Source organism: Urocampus carinirostris, chromosome 11 (assembly GCF_059441175.1).
Source record: "Urocampus carinirostris isolate Australia breed hairy pipefish chromosome 11, RoL_Ucar_1.0, whole genome shotgun sequence".
Lineage (NCBI taxonomy): Eukaryota > Metazoa > Chordata > Actinopteri > Syngnathiformes > Syngnathidae > Urocampus > Urocampus carinirostris.
Window position 1 is genome coordinate 2775722 of NC_142359.1, and position 16135 is coordinate 2791856.

General features: G+C 44.4%; 1 protein-coding gene across 1 annotated transcript in view; it reads left to right on the top strand.

The window, feature by feature from the left end:
* The window catches only part of stab2 (stabilin 2), an 88841-nt gene that overhangs the window by 20106 nt on the left and 52600 nt on the right, over positions 1-16135 (top strand). The window contains exons 18-28 of the mRNA XM_088347323.1: positions 3705-3857; positions 3922-3978; positions 6487-6576; positions 6637-6723; positions 8223-8334; positions 10040-10220; positions 11938-12031; positions 13212-13370; positions 13446-13541; positions 14855-14950; positions 15050-15097. Of these exons, the coding sequence (XP_088203449.1) occupies positions 3705-3857; positions 3922-3978; positions 6487-6576; positions 6637-6723; positions 8223-8334; positions 10040-10220; positions 11938-12031; positions 13212-13370; positions 13446-13541; positions 14855-14950; positions 15050-15097 (1173 nt within the window). The remainder of the gene's footprint in view (positions 1-3704; positions 3858-3921; positions 3979-6486; positions 6577-6636; positions 6724-8222; positions 8335-10039; positions 10221-11937; positions 12032-13211; positions 13371-13445; positions 13542-14854; positions 14951-15049; positions 15098-16135) is intronic.

Genomic DNA, 16135 nt, shown 5'->3' on the forward strand with positions numbered 1-16135 from the left:
ATTAACGAATTTAAATGCAACTCTAGCTGTTACTGAAGTTTCCATTCCATGCAAATTCTAGTCCAGTGCGCCTTAAATATGAACAATATATCGCAAAAGACTGTTTTTAGCCTTGTATTGTGGAAAGAACGGTTACATAAATCAGCACTGTGAAGCCACGTTGAGAACACCGGTGGTAGGGGCTCCATTCCCTGTGGTGTGTTTTGGGCAAGAACAGCCTGGTGGCACCCATCCTTCTCTAGGCAAACATAAGTCTCCACATGGTCTCAAACTCGGGACCTTTCGTGTGTTAGTCGAGTGTGCTAACCACTGCACTGGTCTGTTGGTCGGATTCCTTAAGAACAGCGGTGGTAGGGGCTCCATTCCCTGTCGTGTGTCATGGGCAACTACAGCCTGGTGGTGCCCATCACCTTTCTAGGCCAAAATAAGTTTCCACACGGTCTCAAACTGGGGACCCTTCGTGTGTTAATCAAGTGTGCTAACCACTGCACTGGTTGTTTGGTCGGATTCCTTAAGAACAGCGGTGGTAGGGGCTCCATTCTCTGTGGTGTGTCTTGGGCAAGTACAGCCTGGTGGCGCCTATACCCTCTATGCCAACATAAGTTTCCACTCGGTCTCAAACTGGGCACCTTTCGTGTGTTAGTCGAGTGTGCTAACCACTGCACTGGTTGGTCGGATTCCTTAAGAACACCGGTGTAGGGGCACCATTCCCTGTCGTGTGTCTTGGGCAACTACAGCCTGGTGGTGCCCATCACCTTTCTAGGCCAACATAAGTTTCCGCACGGTCTCAAACTGGGGACCCTTCGTGTGTTAATCAAGTGTGCTAACCACTGCACTGGTTGTTTGGTCGGATTCCTTAAGAACAGCGGTGGTAGGGGCACCATTCCCTGTGGTGTGTCTTGGGCAAGTACAGCCTGGTGGCGCCCATCCCCTCTCTAGGCCAACATATGGTTCCACACGGTCTCAAACTGGGCACCTTTCATGTGTTAGTCGAGTGTGCTAACCACTGCACTGGTTGGTCGGATTCGTTGAGAACACCGGTGGTAGGGGCTCCATTCCCTGTGGTGTGTTTTGGGCAAGAACAGCCTGGTGGCACCCATCCTTCTCTAGGCCAACATAAGTCTCCACACGGTCTCAAACTCGGGACCTTTCGTGTGTTAGTCGAGTGTGCTAACCACTGCACTGGTCTGTTGGTCGGATTCCTTAAGAACAGCGGTGGTAGGGGCTCCATTCCCTGTCGTGTGTCATGGGCAACTCCAGCCTGGTGGTGCCCATCACCTTTCTAGGCCAAAATAAGTTTCCACACGGTCTCAAACTGGGGACGCTTCGTGTGTTAATCAAGTGTGCTAACCACTGCACTGGTTGTTTGGTCGGATTCCTTAAGAACAGCGGTGGTAGGGGCACCATTCCCTGTCGTGTGTCTTGGGCAACTACAGCCTGGTGGTGCCCATCACCTTTCTAGGCCAACATAAGTTTCCGCACGGTCTCAAACTGGGGACCCTTCGTGTGTTAATCAAGTGTGCTAACCACTGCACTGGTTGGTCGGATTCCTTAAGAACACCGGTGTAGGGGCACCATTCCCTGTCGTGTGTCTTGGGCAACTACAGCCTGGTGGTGCCCATCACCTTTCTAGGCCAACATAAGTTTCCGCACGGTCTCAAACTGGGGACCCTTCGTGTGTTAATCAAGTGTGCTAACCACTGCACTGGTTGTTTGGTCGGATTCCTTAAGAACAACGGTGGTAGGGGCACCATTCCCTGTGGTGTGTCTTGGGCAAGTACAGCCTGGTGGCGCCCATCCCCTCTCTAGGCCAACATATGGTTCCACACGGTCTCAAACTGGGCACCTTTCATGTGTTAGTCGAGTGTGCTAACCACTGCACTGGTTGGTCGGATTCGTTGAGAACACCGGTGGTAGGGGCTCCATTCCCTGTGGTGTGTTTTGGGCAAGAACAGCTTGGTGGCACCCATCCCTCTCTAGGCCAACATAAGTCTCCACACGGTCTCAAACTCGGGACCTTTCGTGTGTTAGTCGAGTGTGCTAACCACTGCACTGGTTGGTCGGATTCGTTGAGAACACCGGTGGTAGGGGCTCCATTCCCTGTGGTGTGTTTTGGGCAAGAACAGCTTGGTGGCACCCATCCCTCTCTAGGCCAACATAAGTCTCCACACGGTCTCAAACTCGGGACCTTTCGTGTGTTAGTCGAGTGTGCTAACCACTGCACTGGTCTGTTGGTCGGATTCCTTAAGAACACCGGTGCTAGGGTCACCATTCCCTGTAGTGTGTCTTGGGCAGGTAAAGCCAGGTGGCGCCCATCCTCTCTTTAGGCCAACATAAGTTTCCACCCGGTCTCAAAATGGGGACCTTTCGTGTGTTAGTCGAGTGTGCTATCCAATGCACTGGTTGGTTGTTCGGATTCCTTAATAACACCGGTGGTAGGGGCACCATTACCTGTGGTGTGTCTTGGGCAAGTACAGCCTGGGTGATAGGACGTGCCAGGCACATACTCCCCCACTCCAGGCGAGGTGATAAATCTTTGTTATCCGCACAGAATGGAAGAAAAGGCACATTCCAAGGCAAAGTGCGGTTCACGACAAACCTTCTCTCATAGTTTGCCCTCAAACACTGAAGTCAGATTTTAGAACAAGTATATTTGACGTTACGTAAGATAAAACAGTGTATAAAATAGTAAATAACTTCAAGCGCTAATAAACCTTACAAACACATTGTGGCACAGACTATGCAGAACAGGGCCGTCAAACTCAGTTTGGCTCAGGGACTGGATCCAGTCGTGAATTAATACCCTACATATCATAATCACGGCTAACGAGGGATCTTCTCTATACACAACACGTTTATTCACAAACAATGGCGAAAAAAACATTCTCATGTTTAGCATTAGACTTGGTTTATCTTGAGTGTATGTACTGTTACACCTGAACCAACTTACCACACTATACAACATCAACACTGCCCTCCAGCGGCTGAAGAGAACATTTGGTTTGCGTTTGTTTAAAAATTCACAACTTTTAATAGAAACAAACAAGAGACTTGCTTCTTTTTTCTGACATACTCAGGAGTTTATGGTGGGCCAGATGAAATCATTAAATGCATCCGACGGAAAAAGAGATGATCCCCAAGTGGACAAGTCAAGAGTGGTCTAAAAAAAAGTTTATTATTATTATTTTTCTTGATCAAAATTTTTTACGCAGCGTATAATGTGGAAACAGCCCGAGCAATTTGTCCCACAGTAGACTAATAATACATGAAAAAACAAGGTGCAACGGAGTCGTGACGTCAGAGGGAGAGTTCGTTTATTGCAACAGGAATCTCGAAGTCTCTCCCCGTTTTCAGAGACGGGTGGCTTTTTATATCCTAAATACAACATCAGTATTAGTTTTCGCCCATCCCCTTGCAAGTTGACACGCCACCGGACCGATTGTTCTGTAATCTTTTATATAACTTCTAAGAATTGTTTTTCGGGGTCGGCTTCCAAGAAATGTCCGGTTTAACCTGTCCTGCTGCCTGCCAAGAAATCTTGGCAGGACGAACGCCATTTCTTTTGTCCAAGGCGATCATTAATAATAATATTCGCCAACATTTGCACTCGGGGTAAACAAGTTGGAATTTCCCTTTTTTGTATCCTAATATGGGGAAAACATATAATTTAAAGGTATGCATTTGTTCCCATTGTTTTTCTTCAGGGTCGCATTCTGGTGAACGGGGTGGCTGTGTTGCAGGCGGCCGTGGAGGCCAAGAACGGTCACCTGTACGTGATAGACGGGCTCCTGACCCCCGCGTCCATCCAGCCCCTCTTGACTGGGAGGTGTGACGTGACTGAAAGTCGCGTCGCGAAGGTGACCCCACAAAGGCCAATTTTCGCCATCTGCTGTTGCCTCACTTCCTGCTTGGTGTCCATAGGGCGAATGTGTCAGCTGTTCCAAAACAGGGATCTGCCCTTCGGGAGGAGTATACACCGTAAGCTACATAGACACAACCACAACTTCAACAACAAACTGCATACACATTTCAAGGGATACACAAATTCTAAAGCGTGAAAAATGTGAGAAAATAAAACATGGTTTTTGCACAGCGGATGGGTGGGTAGTTAGCGTGCATCCTTACGTTGCGATGTCCAGGGTTCATCTCCAGCTGCCGCAGCCTCCCCGTGCAGGGTTTGCATGTTCTCCCCCGTGCCTGCGTTTCCTCCGGGCACCCCGGTTTCCTTCCACATTGCAAAAGCATAAAAGTCAGGTCAATTGGCTGTTCCAGATCGTTCCTAGGTATGTTTGTCTGAGAGGACTGGCTTGCAACCAGTTGAGGGTGTCCCCTGCCCACTGCCTGAAGATAGCTGGGATGGGCTCCAGCTCACAGAAGATGGAAGGGTATTCCAAATATTTTCTGAGATAATGCATTATGAAGACAGTCTGTCTTGTCTTTAAATTCCTGAGCTGTGACGTCATAAGAGTAACACCAGGAACACTCGCGAGCCAGTCACCATATTGGTTTACGTGCTTGTTGGTTGAAAAGGTTTTGAGTGTTTTAAGCCAGGTTTTGGTAGTTTTTGTGGAGAATGCCTAAGAGTTGTGTTGCAGGTGGGTGCAGCAATCGTACAACAAATGGCGAGCAGCCAAAATTGGGCTAACTGGCAAAAATCACCTATAGAGAGCTAACTGGCACTAATCCAGTCGGGAATAGACCAATGGACACGGCAGGCTAGCGGGCTGCTAAAGAGGGGCAACCGATTGAAGGAAAATCCCGAGACCGGCCGACCGAAAACATGCAGTAAGCAGCCAGGCCAACTAATATCCAACAACAAAAAGTGTGTAGGGCAACAATCCAAGGAACAAACCAATAAACACACTCGGAGTGAGAGATGTGTTCATAGCCTTTCCATCAGAGGCGCGTGCTTCCAGAATCAGCTCAGGAAGGAACACAAGAATCAAACAACACGTCTGATTGGAGGATAAAATATATCACATGCTCGTAAGAAGCATTCTGATTGGACGATTTCTTTGGTTACATGGTGTGATATACACTGCTGGCCACTAGGGGGTACCCTAACCTAACAGTAAACAGAAAAAAGAGAGTACACTCTTCCACCAGGCTTGGGGTCAGTGTGGCTTGGACAAAAATGATGATAAAACAGGAGCGGGAAAAGGAGATAAGTGGTTCTGATAAGCTTTCTTGTTGTGAATCCTTGAATAATGGGGTAACGTCTCATCCTGTTCCTCTCGTCCCTCTGGCTGCAATACAAGGCCACTATTGGGAAATGTGAAGCACACTGTAAAGCGAAATGTGAACAGTAGTACATTGTTTGACAAGCACCTGGAATAGCCTGGGAAACTGTTAGTGGCCTTTCAAGTCTTAGCTTTTTAGTGAAAGACACCTAGTTGGTGCCTCTGAGCACAACTCAAATTCGTAAAACCACACACTTATTGAGTGTATTATAAAATATAAATGTATAAAATATATAAGAGTATGAAATTTATAAAATTAAGAGTAAAATAGTATAAAGAATAAAGGTGTATAAAAGGCCGATTTAAACAATAATTTCCCTTACATTCTCAATTTTATTTTTCAATATTTTTGCTTTTATGGCTCTTTGGGTAGCGACCCCTGTCTTAGGTCTAGCCACAATATACATAGCAACTTGGGACAGAGAAGTTTACTACGGACCATGCCCAGAAAGTGGACATTAAATGAGAAGAACATTTTTGGCCATGGCTAAAAGCCGTGCCAGGTCACGTGTACAAGGCACGAAATATTTGTATCTCTTTACCAATGCAAGGTTTTAACATTTCTTAAACTGCAATCTGACTCCAAGACACTTTTCTTGTCCAAACCCTTACAGTTGGAGCATGCCCAAAAGTCGGAGAAGTTATTGAGCCGAGTATAGTCCACATATTAATTTATTTAGCCGAATCAAAGAGTTGAAGAAATCAGGTCTCTGTCTGTGCCAATTTCAATCGTGTGCAGGAGACATAGCAACGAGACTCCGGGGGCTCCTCTGTTATAATTCATGCCGATGGAATGTTTACGCCCCTTGACCAAGCCTCTGGCTGATTGGTCCGCGCCGTGTTGATGCAATTATCCCAATCGTCCTTCGAAGCATTGGGAGAAGGGTGATAGGTCATCTCCCTTGCCCCCAGGCGAGGTGATAAGTCATTGTTTTCTTCACAAACAGAAACCAAGGAGACATTCCAAAGCACAGGTGTTTTTACGACAGCCTTTTCTCAGAGTTTGCACTCAAACACTAAGTCAGATTTTTGACTTTGTGTAAGATAAAACAGCGTATAAAACAGTATATAACTTCACCAACTTGGTCTTAAATTTGATTTCAAAAGGCATGAAAAAAAGTATCGAAAAGTCTTGAATCTAACTTGTCTTAAGCCGTGAGAACCTCGATTTCTGGTGTTCCCTGGTATGTGGGACCACTACAAGTTATGTGCTTCATTGAAGAAAATGTGCATTTGATTTTTCAAGGGTACGTCTGTATTCGGATGCGTGTACAGCTCAAGGGCCTTGGTTCTCCCGGTCATGGGATGCTCGCCTCTCTGCAACATCACCATCACGGTAAAAAACCTCCATGTTTTTTGTCCATACCCCTGCATGCATCAATACCATTTGTTCCAGACCGTCGCCTGCTGCCGGGGTTTTTACGGTCCTGACTGCAGCCCATGTCCTGGAGGGCACCAGGAGCCTTGTTCCGGGCGTGGTCAGGTCAGATGTTTGTGTGCTGTAGGCAGAGGTGGGTAGAAGTAACGCGTTACATCTGCTTCAATACTGTCAGGAACAGGACAGGAAACAGGAAGCAGAACCCACTCGCGTAACGTTGCTTACAGTTGTTTGGGAAGAAGAGGAATGAGCGTACACTTGATCCGCCTCTTTTTCTTTCTTTCTTTCTTTCTTTCTTTCTTTCTTTCTTTCTTTCTCTTTCTTTCCTCTCTTTCTGTCTGTCTATCTGTCTGTCTTCCTTTCTTTTTTCATTCTTTTTTTTCTTTCTTTTTTTCTTTCTTTCTTTCTTTCTTTCCCAATCTCCCCCTCTCTCTGTCTTTCTTTCATTCTTTCTTTCTCTCTTTCTCTCCCAATCTCCTCTCTGTATTTCTTTCTTTCTTTCTTTCTTTCTTTCTTTCTTTCTTTCTTTCTTTCTCTCTCTGTTTCTTTTTAACTTCTTTTTCTCTAACTTCCCTTTTTCCTTATCCTACCAACCAACCAGGGAAGTGGTTAGCACACTCAACTAACACACGAAAAGTCCCGAGTTTGAGACCGTGTGGAGACTTATGTTGGCCTAAAGAGGGGATGGGCGCCACCAGGCTGTACTTGCCCAAGACACACCACAGGGAATGGTGCCCCTACCGCCGGTGTTCTTCAGGAATCCGACCAACAAACCAGTGCAGTGGTTAGCACGCTTGACTAACACACGAAAGGTCGTTGGTCGCGGAAGTAGATTGATCGGAACGAGGAAGTGGTCAAAATCAAACAGATCAGGGCGAGAACAAAACAGGAACAAAAACAGATTCACAGGGCTTGGCAAAACAAGAACAAAAACACAGGCAAAAACGGAAAATCACAGGGTTTGACGTATCACAACAGAGTTTTTAAGTAGTCAGGGAGCAACCTGTCAACGCGTATCAGCTGCTGTCCATGGGCGGGGCCAATTGGGCGCCGTGGCAACCGTGACAAATACATATACTCGAGTAAGTTTAGAGACATTTCCTACCTTTGGGAGTATTTTTTGAATCAGCATACGTTGACTTGAATAGATCTGTGAAGAAGAAACGTTACTCTTACTCTGTTACATTGTGCTACATCGAAGCCGTTACAAAGTCACTTAAGTCCTTTCCACGCTCATTTCTCTGGGTCCTTGGCTTGCTTTTTTTTATTAAGAAACTTAAGGCAGTATCATGGAACAGAGTACTCGGGTCTTCCTCCACAGGATGTACTTCATCCTTAGTCATTTTAGGTTGACCCTGATTATTCTAATTTATTTTCAGATTTAATGTCATTGTTTGATGCATGTATGGATTTTGATGATTTTCATGGAGTACTTTTTTGTACTTTTACTCAAGTAACTATTCAAATGGCTACTTTCTACTTCTACTTGAGTCATATTATTCTGAAGTAACAGTATTTCAGATTTCTGGCTACCCTACCCACCTCTGGCTCTAGGTACTCCCTGCAGGAACCTGGCATAAATCTTCTTTCTGGTTCCCTTTTAGTGCGCTGATGGTCTCCACGGAAACGGAACCTGTAACTGTCAACCAAATTTTGGAGGCTCCCGCTGCCAGTTTTGCTCATCGAAGGCGAAATTTGGACCCGGTTGCAACACAAGTCAGTACAACGAAAAAAAAAAAATGATTGGAAGGCAGTTAGCCTGGAATCCTTTATGTGGACAATAAATATTAAATTGTTGAGATAACTTGAGTTGAAAAACCCAGAGAACAAATTGTAAACACCCATTAACCGCACAAAGCACCCAGTGCAATTTGATTGGGTGACAGGTCGAGACGGGCAGGGCTATGCACACCTAGCTCAAGCACTCGCTTTTACTAATATTTCGGTATCCTTCTGGTTTGCAGTATTTTGTGACATTTTTACAAAAGGACTTTGCTCGCACCTTGTTCTGAAACCATTATTTAGGACAAAGAATGACTGAGCCTCAACGTTCTTAAGTAACAGGGGGTCAAATTTTAAGGGGTGATTTATATTCATATGGGAGACGTGCTCTCTTTCTCCTTTTTTCTTTTTTTCTTTCCTTCTTTCTTTCTTTCTTTGGTTTTCTTTCTCTTTCTTTCTTTCTCTTTTTTTCTTTCTATTTTTTTCTTTCTTTCTTTCTTTCTTTGTTTCTTTCTTTCTTTGTTTTTCTTTCTCTTTCTTTCTTTTGTTTTTTTTTCTCTTTATTTCTTTCTTTCTTTCTCTTTTTTATTTCTTTATATTGCACCAACAGGGCGGCAGTAGCTCAGGAGGTAGAGCGATCATTTTAGGATTAAGGGATCCCAGTTCGAATCCCGGCTTGTCCGTGTTACATGCCGAAGTGTCCTTGGGCAAGACACTGAACCCCCAATACCCCCAATAAGCAGGTTAGCGCCTTACATGGCTGCACAGATCACGGCCGCTATTGGGAAATGTGAAGCACACTGTAAAGCGCTTTGGGAAGTCATTGACTTGAAATGCAGATCATTTCAGATCATTTCACTTTCTTTCTCTCTCTCTTTCTTTCACTTTCCTTGTCTTTCTCCTTTTTTCTTTGTCTTTCTTTCTCTTTCTTTCTTTTTATTTCTCTTTCTTTCTTTCTCTCTTCCTTTTTCTTTCTTTCTTTCATTTGCTTTCTTTCTTTCTTTTGTTTGCTTTCTCTTTCTTTCTTTTGTTTGCTTTCTCTTTCTTTCTTTTGTTTGCTTTCTCTTTCTTTCTTTCTTTCTTTCTTTCTTTCTTTCGTTTTCCTTCTCTTTCTTTCGTTTTCTTTCTTTCTTTCTTTCGTTTTCTTTCTTTCTTTCTTTCGTTTTCTTTCTTTCTTTCTTTCGTTTTCTTTCTTTCTTTCTTTCGTTTTCTTTCTTTTTCTTTCTTTTTCTGTCTTTCTTTCGTTTTCTTTCTTTTTCTTTCTTTTTCTGTCTTTCTTTCGTTTTCTTTCTTTCTTTCTTTATTCTCATTTTTATTTCATAGATTTGATGAAATCATCAAATGTCACACAGTGAAATAAAATACGCTGAAGAATAAGCTTTTGTCTGGAGGGCAAATTTGTTGGTTTTTATGAAATTTTGTCTTAATATATATATGGTTTATCTCTCTCTCTCAAAATAAATGTTTTTTTTATTCTAAAACTTTTTGGGTCAAAAAGGTTCCCGATCCCTGCCCTCAACCTTCCACTTTTATTTAAACATCCAACAAAATTCATTTAGACATTGTGACAACATCCAATCGCTTATGTCGGACCCATCCAATATGGCCGACTGTTTACATTAAAAAATGCAATATGTATAGATGAGATATATATATATATATATATATATTTTTTTTTTTTTTGTGTATGTTTCTTCAGGTTGTTTGTGCTTACGAGGCACGTGCGACAACCGTCCCGAGTCGGACGGCGGCTGCAAACCGTCCTCTTGCGTTCCGGGCTCGACGGGACGTTTCTGCGAGCGTCGAACGTCGCCGTGCGCCGGCGCCGCCCACTTCTGCCACGTACACGCCGACTGCGACTTCGGTCGAGGAACGCCAAAGTACGCCGCTACCTCTATACACCAATTTCTTCCGGGAATGTGCTCGTAGCTCCGATTGCTCGTGTCCTGAGTCAGTTTTCCCAATAGGGAATCATTAAAAACGAAACGATCCGTTCCGGTCCTTTAAAAATATCCGATCGAACTCTAAATAGCGATGAAAAATGTCTTCCTGTTCTCTAAAAACCCATTTGAATAATAAAAAAATGTAAAAAAAAAATACCGGAATACTATAAAGATCTGATATCAACGTAACGAAATGCCATCTTATTATGAGCAGTTACGGTGGAGGCAGTCGGAGGCGCCTGCCTGGTACGGAGGAGTTACAGGAAGAGCGACGGAGACAGCATACCTGTCAATGTATTCGTTTTTCTGTACTTTTTTGTATCATTTCGAATTCCGTACGTCGTAAAACCATTTTGGTACAGAGTATTAATATCGTTGCAGTATTCCACATCATCTTCTGTGAGAAAATAGTTGTCGCTTTTTAGGTTTATTATCACTCAAAAAAGGGAACTGAAATTGTTAATACAGGGAGCAATTGGCGGAGGTTGACAGGTAGTAGATTGAGAGACTGTAGACACGGATGTCAACCATGCGGCCCACAAGCCGAATCAGGACCACCAAGGGTTTTATTTGGGCCCGCTAGACAACACCCAAAGAAGCGCAAGAGAAAAATGAGCTGCAGGTTTATGAATATGTCCACTTAAACTAGTCAAAGCCAGGCAGCAATCCCAAAATAACTGGAGCTGTATTTCCTTCTTTTTCTCATTCCCATATCTCTCAATCTTTATGTCTATCCATTTATCTCTTTCCTCTTCTCTCATTCTTTTTCTCTTTTTTCTGTCTCTCTTTATCTCCCTTACTCTTTCTTTCTTTCTTTTTTTTTACATCTCTTTGTCCCTCCCTTTCTCTAGCTGTCTTTTTTTCTGTATTTTGTTCTTTCTCTCCCTCTCTCTATCTCTTTTTCTCCCTTTTCTCTCTTTTGCTTGCTTTATTTTTTGTCACTTTCGCCCTTTCCTTTGCTTTCTTTCTTTCTCACCTTTACTCTTTGTCTTTTCCTTTTCTCTCTTCCCCTCTCTTTTTCTTTCTCTGTTTCCTTTTCTTTTTGTTTATTTTTCCCACTTTCCCCATTTTTCTTTTTTTTTCTTTTCTATTTTATTTCTATTCTTTTCTTCTCTGTTTTTCTCTCTTTCTCTTTTCATCCCGTTCTCTCTTGGTTTCTCTTTCTTTTTTCTAACATTATTTCTCTCTAACTCTTCTTTCATTATTTTTCTCTCTTTATCTCTCTTTGTCTCTTTTCTTTTTTCCATCTTTCTTTCTTTTCTCTTTTTTTCCTTAATCTAATCTGGTCTTCATCCGATTTTTTTTTTTCTAGCCTGTGGCCCCCTAGCTAAAAAGAGACACCCCCGCTGTAGATGATATCTTAGTACTTCTGATACACTTAGAATTAAAGTTACTTTTTTAACGTTTTTGCCTGTAGTAGTTTGCATGCACAAACTGGACGAGCTGATGCCGGCAACAAGCGGTCACAAGCGGTAAGCAGTCTTGAGGAGTCTCTAGTGGTAGCCTCTGGGACTGCACGTGACCTAGATTTTCTCCACAGCAGGATTTTCTTCCAAATAAAACTCGTATACAGAAATTCTCGCGTGTAGAGGTACTGGAAAAGAGAGGAAACGCCTTTGAGAGCACGTCTCAAAGACCATCTTACCTGCCGCAGGTGCGTTTGTCGACCTGGTTACCAAGGCGATGGAATCACCTGCGAGGAAGCCGACCCGTGTGCTCCACCTCTTCGGGGCGGCTGCGGTCTAAACGTAAGAACACGCCCTTGTGAGAATATACACCAGTTTGTCTCTTTGAGAAGTAAATCATACTTGCTCTCATGTATAACATCGTACACTCACATATGCATAACTGAACTCTCAAACCTATGCAAACACACCTGCTATACTCTCACATATACTGTTATATGCTCATACACAGACTACTATACTCACGCATACTACTATATCCTTCACAAATACTACCAAACTCCCACATGGACACACTACAATACTCTCTCACACATACTGCTATACCCTCATACACACACTACTATCGTTTCACATACGTAATACGAGTACTATATTCTCACACAATACTATCATAATCCCCCACACACACACTACTATAATATTTCACACATATCACTATACTCTTATACACACAATACCTTGCTATAATACTATGCTTTCACTCAAGTACTACTATACTCTCACGCACATACTACCCACACAGACACTATTATACTCTCTCACACACTACTATACTTCTAAAGACGTAATACTATCATATGCAAAAAGATTAGACATGGCACTCCAGGGTTTAACATGCAATGAATACTTTAAAGAAAAAAAAGATAAGAGAACTGGATAAATATGCAAAAATATTTAGGAAGTTGTGTATCCAGACTGACCCAAGTACTAGTAATAGCGCAAATAGTAGTGTCTTTGTGTAGGGGTATACTAGCATGTGTAAGAGCGTATAGTGGTATGTGGGAGGGAGTGTAATAGTAGATGTGGAGAGTGTAGTAGTAGATTTGGGAGAGTGTAGTAGTTGCATGTGTACACAGTGCTATGTGTGTGAGCGAAGTAGTGAATGTGAAAGAGCGTAGTAATTTGTATGTAAGAGTGTAAAGTTGGCTTAAACGTATTTGCTCAAACGTGAGTATTTCGATTTTTGGCTTCTCCTAGTTTTCTTGTCTTAGTTTCACACCACCCCCATGGCTGTCCAGGGGGGTTTGGTCTTTTATCCTTCTTTGTCTCAGTACTTTTCTACCCCGTTGTGACTTCAACATTTTTAAGCGCTCCCATACATAAGCGGTCGCTTTAGACCCGACAAAGAGAGTATATGACTGTATCCGTATGAGAGTATAGTTGTGCATGTACGAAGGTATGATGTAGTATTTGTGAACGAGTACGATCAATTTCTTAAACGGCCTCGGGTACATGGCAGTCCGAGTGCGTGAAGACGATAACGGGCGGACAATCGTGCGAATGCGTCACGGGCTGGCGTAAAGATGGCGACGAGTGTCAACCAATCAACGAGTGTCTGGCTCCCGAAATGGGCGGGTGTCACCCCAACGCCAGCTGTATCTATGTGGGACCCGGTCAGGTGGGGGCGCCGTCTCCCCAAAATTTTCTCCGATGGATAACAAACTAAAGTCATATACCATCTGTTTGTGTTTAGAACGAATGTGTTTGTAAATCCGGTTACCAAGGCAACGGACGCCAGTGTGAGCCGACCAATCAGTGTGTGACTCGGAGTGGCGCTTGTCACTATTTGGTGAGTTTACCTACTTCACGATTTTTGAATTTAATCTTTAATAATCAATGAATTTTCACAGTATATTCGGAATATTACGAATAAAGATAGTATGTGAGGCACGCAATTCTCTTGCTTCATGACAGAGGGCGATAGTGAGACCAAGGATTCTAATTCAGTGAACAATAGAATTAGTAATAGTATTTGCAAGCTAACAGCAAGTCTAGCCATCTATCTAGACATTTTTTTCTGGAGCTTAGATGTGCAGTTAGGGATGGCAGGCAAGGTAGAAAAGAAAGGAAAAGTGAGTGAAAGAAAAGGGAGAGAAGTAAGAGAGGAAAATAAAGACAGAAAAAGAATGGAATGAAAAAGAGATAAAATAGGAGAGAGAAAGAGACAGAGAGGACGGAAGATACATTTTACAGAAGGGAGAGAGTTAGGGTCGGAGGAAGTATGTTAGAGAGAGAGAGAGAGAGAGAGAGAGAGAGAGAGAGAGAGAAAGAAGGGGAGAAAAAGACTGTGTGAGAGAGAGAGAGCGCGTGATAGAGAAAGAAGGGAGAAAAAGGTTTTGAGAGAGTGTGTGAGAGAGAGAGAGAGAGAGAATGAGAGAGAAAGAAGGGAGAAAAATAGTGTGAGAGAGAGAGTGTGTGTGTGTGTGTGTGTGTGAGAGAGAGAGAGAAAATGAAGGAATCAAAGATTGGGAAAGAGAGAGGAAAAGGAAGGGAGAAAGGGAGACAGAAAAGGAAGAAAATAAGAAAGAGAAAGAGTTAAAAGGAGGGAGGGAGTCAGGGTGGGAGGGAGTAAGTCAGAGAGAGAGAGAGAGAGAAAGGAGAATAAGAGTTTGAAAGAAAGACGGAGAGAGAGATAGAGAAAGACTGAGAGAGAGAGAGAGAGAGAGAGAGAGAGAGAGAGAGAGAGAGAAAGAAGGGAGGAAAAGAGTGTGTGTGAGAGAGAGTGTGTGTGTGTTTGTGAGAGAGAGAAAGAGAGAGAGAGGGTGTGAGAGGGAGAGAGAGACAGAGAGAGAAGGAAGGAATAAAATATAGGGAAAGAGAGAGGAAAAGGAAGGGAGAAAGGGAGACAGAAAAAGGAAGATACAAAGAAAGAGAAATATTTATAAGGAGGGTGGGAGGGAGTAAGTTAGAGAGAGAGAGAAAATGACAAAAACCACGAAAATGACCCAGCAGAACAAGTCAGTGTGTACCCCAGCTGCCCTCAGGGGGCACCTAGGTGCCAGCGGGCACCAGGTTGGAGACCCCCCGATTTCTCTGTAAATCCAACTCTGCCTTAAATACGGACCCGCCTCTCCGTCTCACCTGTGACCCCGACCCCCGTAGGCCAGCTGCCGTCCGACCGGCTCGTCCGACTGGGATTGCGTTTGCGACCGTGGCTACGCGGGAAACGGCCGACTGTGCTATGGCAGCGTTCGGCAGGTTAGCGCATTAGCACGTTAGCGCATTAGCACGTTAGCGATTAGCATGTTAGCGAGCCCACAAACGTCAATGAGCTCAACCCCGTCCGGCTTCTTGCAGGAGCTGGACACTCTTCCCGAAGCTTCGGACTTCTCCACTTGGGTCGCGGTAAGTCGGGAAAATGGCCGTGCGTGTGAATGACGGGAGCCGGCTCCCCGCAAATCAGGAGCCGGTTCCCCTCGTGACGCTTGATTCCCTCCTTGTGATTGGTCAATATGCATTTTCCTTCCGGAAGTCGGTGATGTTGAGTATATTGACATTTGTTTTGTTTTTATCCTTTTGTGTAGATCGCTAAATTTGTGTTTCACGGTTAGTTCCTTTTTTCGTTGCACTGAAAAGTGTCACGGCCGGAACAAGCAGGGGACCCAAATACGTAACGTTCACGCAACACTTTATTAAGGGATCGGGGAAGTCAGGGCGAGAGGAAAAGACGGCGATCTGGTGCTCGGAAACCGGAGAGCAGAGCGTGAGCGTGGATCGGAGCAAGTCAGGTAGCCGGGACGGGAGAACGGAGTGTGGTGGGGGATCGAAACAAGTCAGGTAGCTGGGACGGGAGAAGGGAGTGTGGTCAGAGATCGGAACAGGTTGAGTAGCCGGGATGTGAGAACGGAGTGTGGTCGGAGTTCGGAACAAGTCGTGTATCGAGGACGGGAGAAAGGAGTGTGGTCGTGGATCGGAAAAAGTCAGGTAGCCGGGACAAGAGAACAGAGTGTGGTCAGAGTTCGGAACAAGTCGGGTAGCCGGGACGGGAGAACAGAGTGTGGCTGTGGATCGGAACAAGTCGGGTAGCCGGGACGGGAGAAAGGAGTGTGGTCGGAGATCGGAACAGGTTGAGTAGCCGGGATGGGAGAACAGAGTGTGGTCAGGGATCGGAACAAGTCGGGTAGCCGGGACGGGAGAACAGAGTGTGGTCAGAGATTGGAACAAGTCGGGTAGCAGGGACGGGAGAACGAAGCGTGGTCCGGGATCGGGGACGGAATCAAGCTGGATACAGAAACAGGTCGGGATCAAAATGAGAGTGAGTCAAAAGTGCTTGCCTTGCATGCGCTGAGGTTCGCTGACGGACTGACCAGGAGTGAACGAGGATGAAGTGCTTAAATAGGGAGAGGGATAAATAGGGCACGAGTGGCAGCTGGGGCTGAAAGA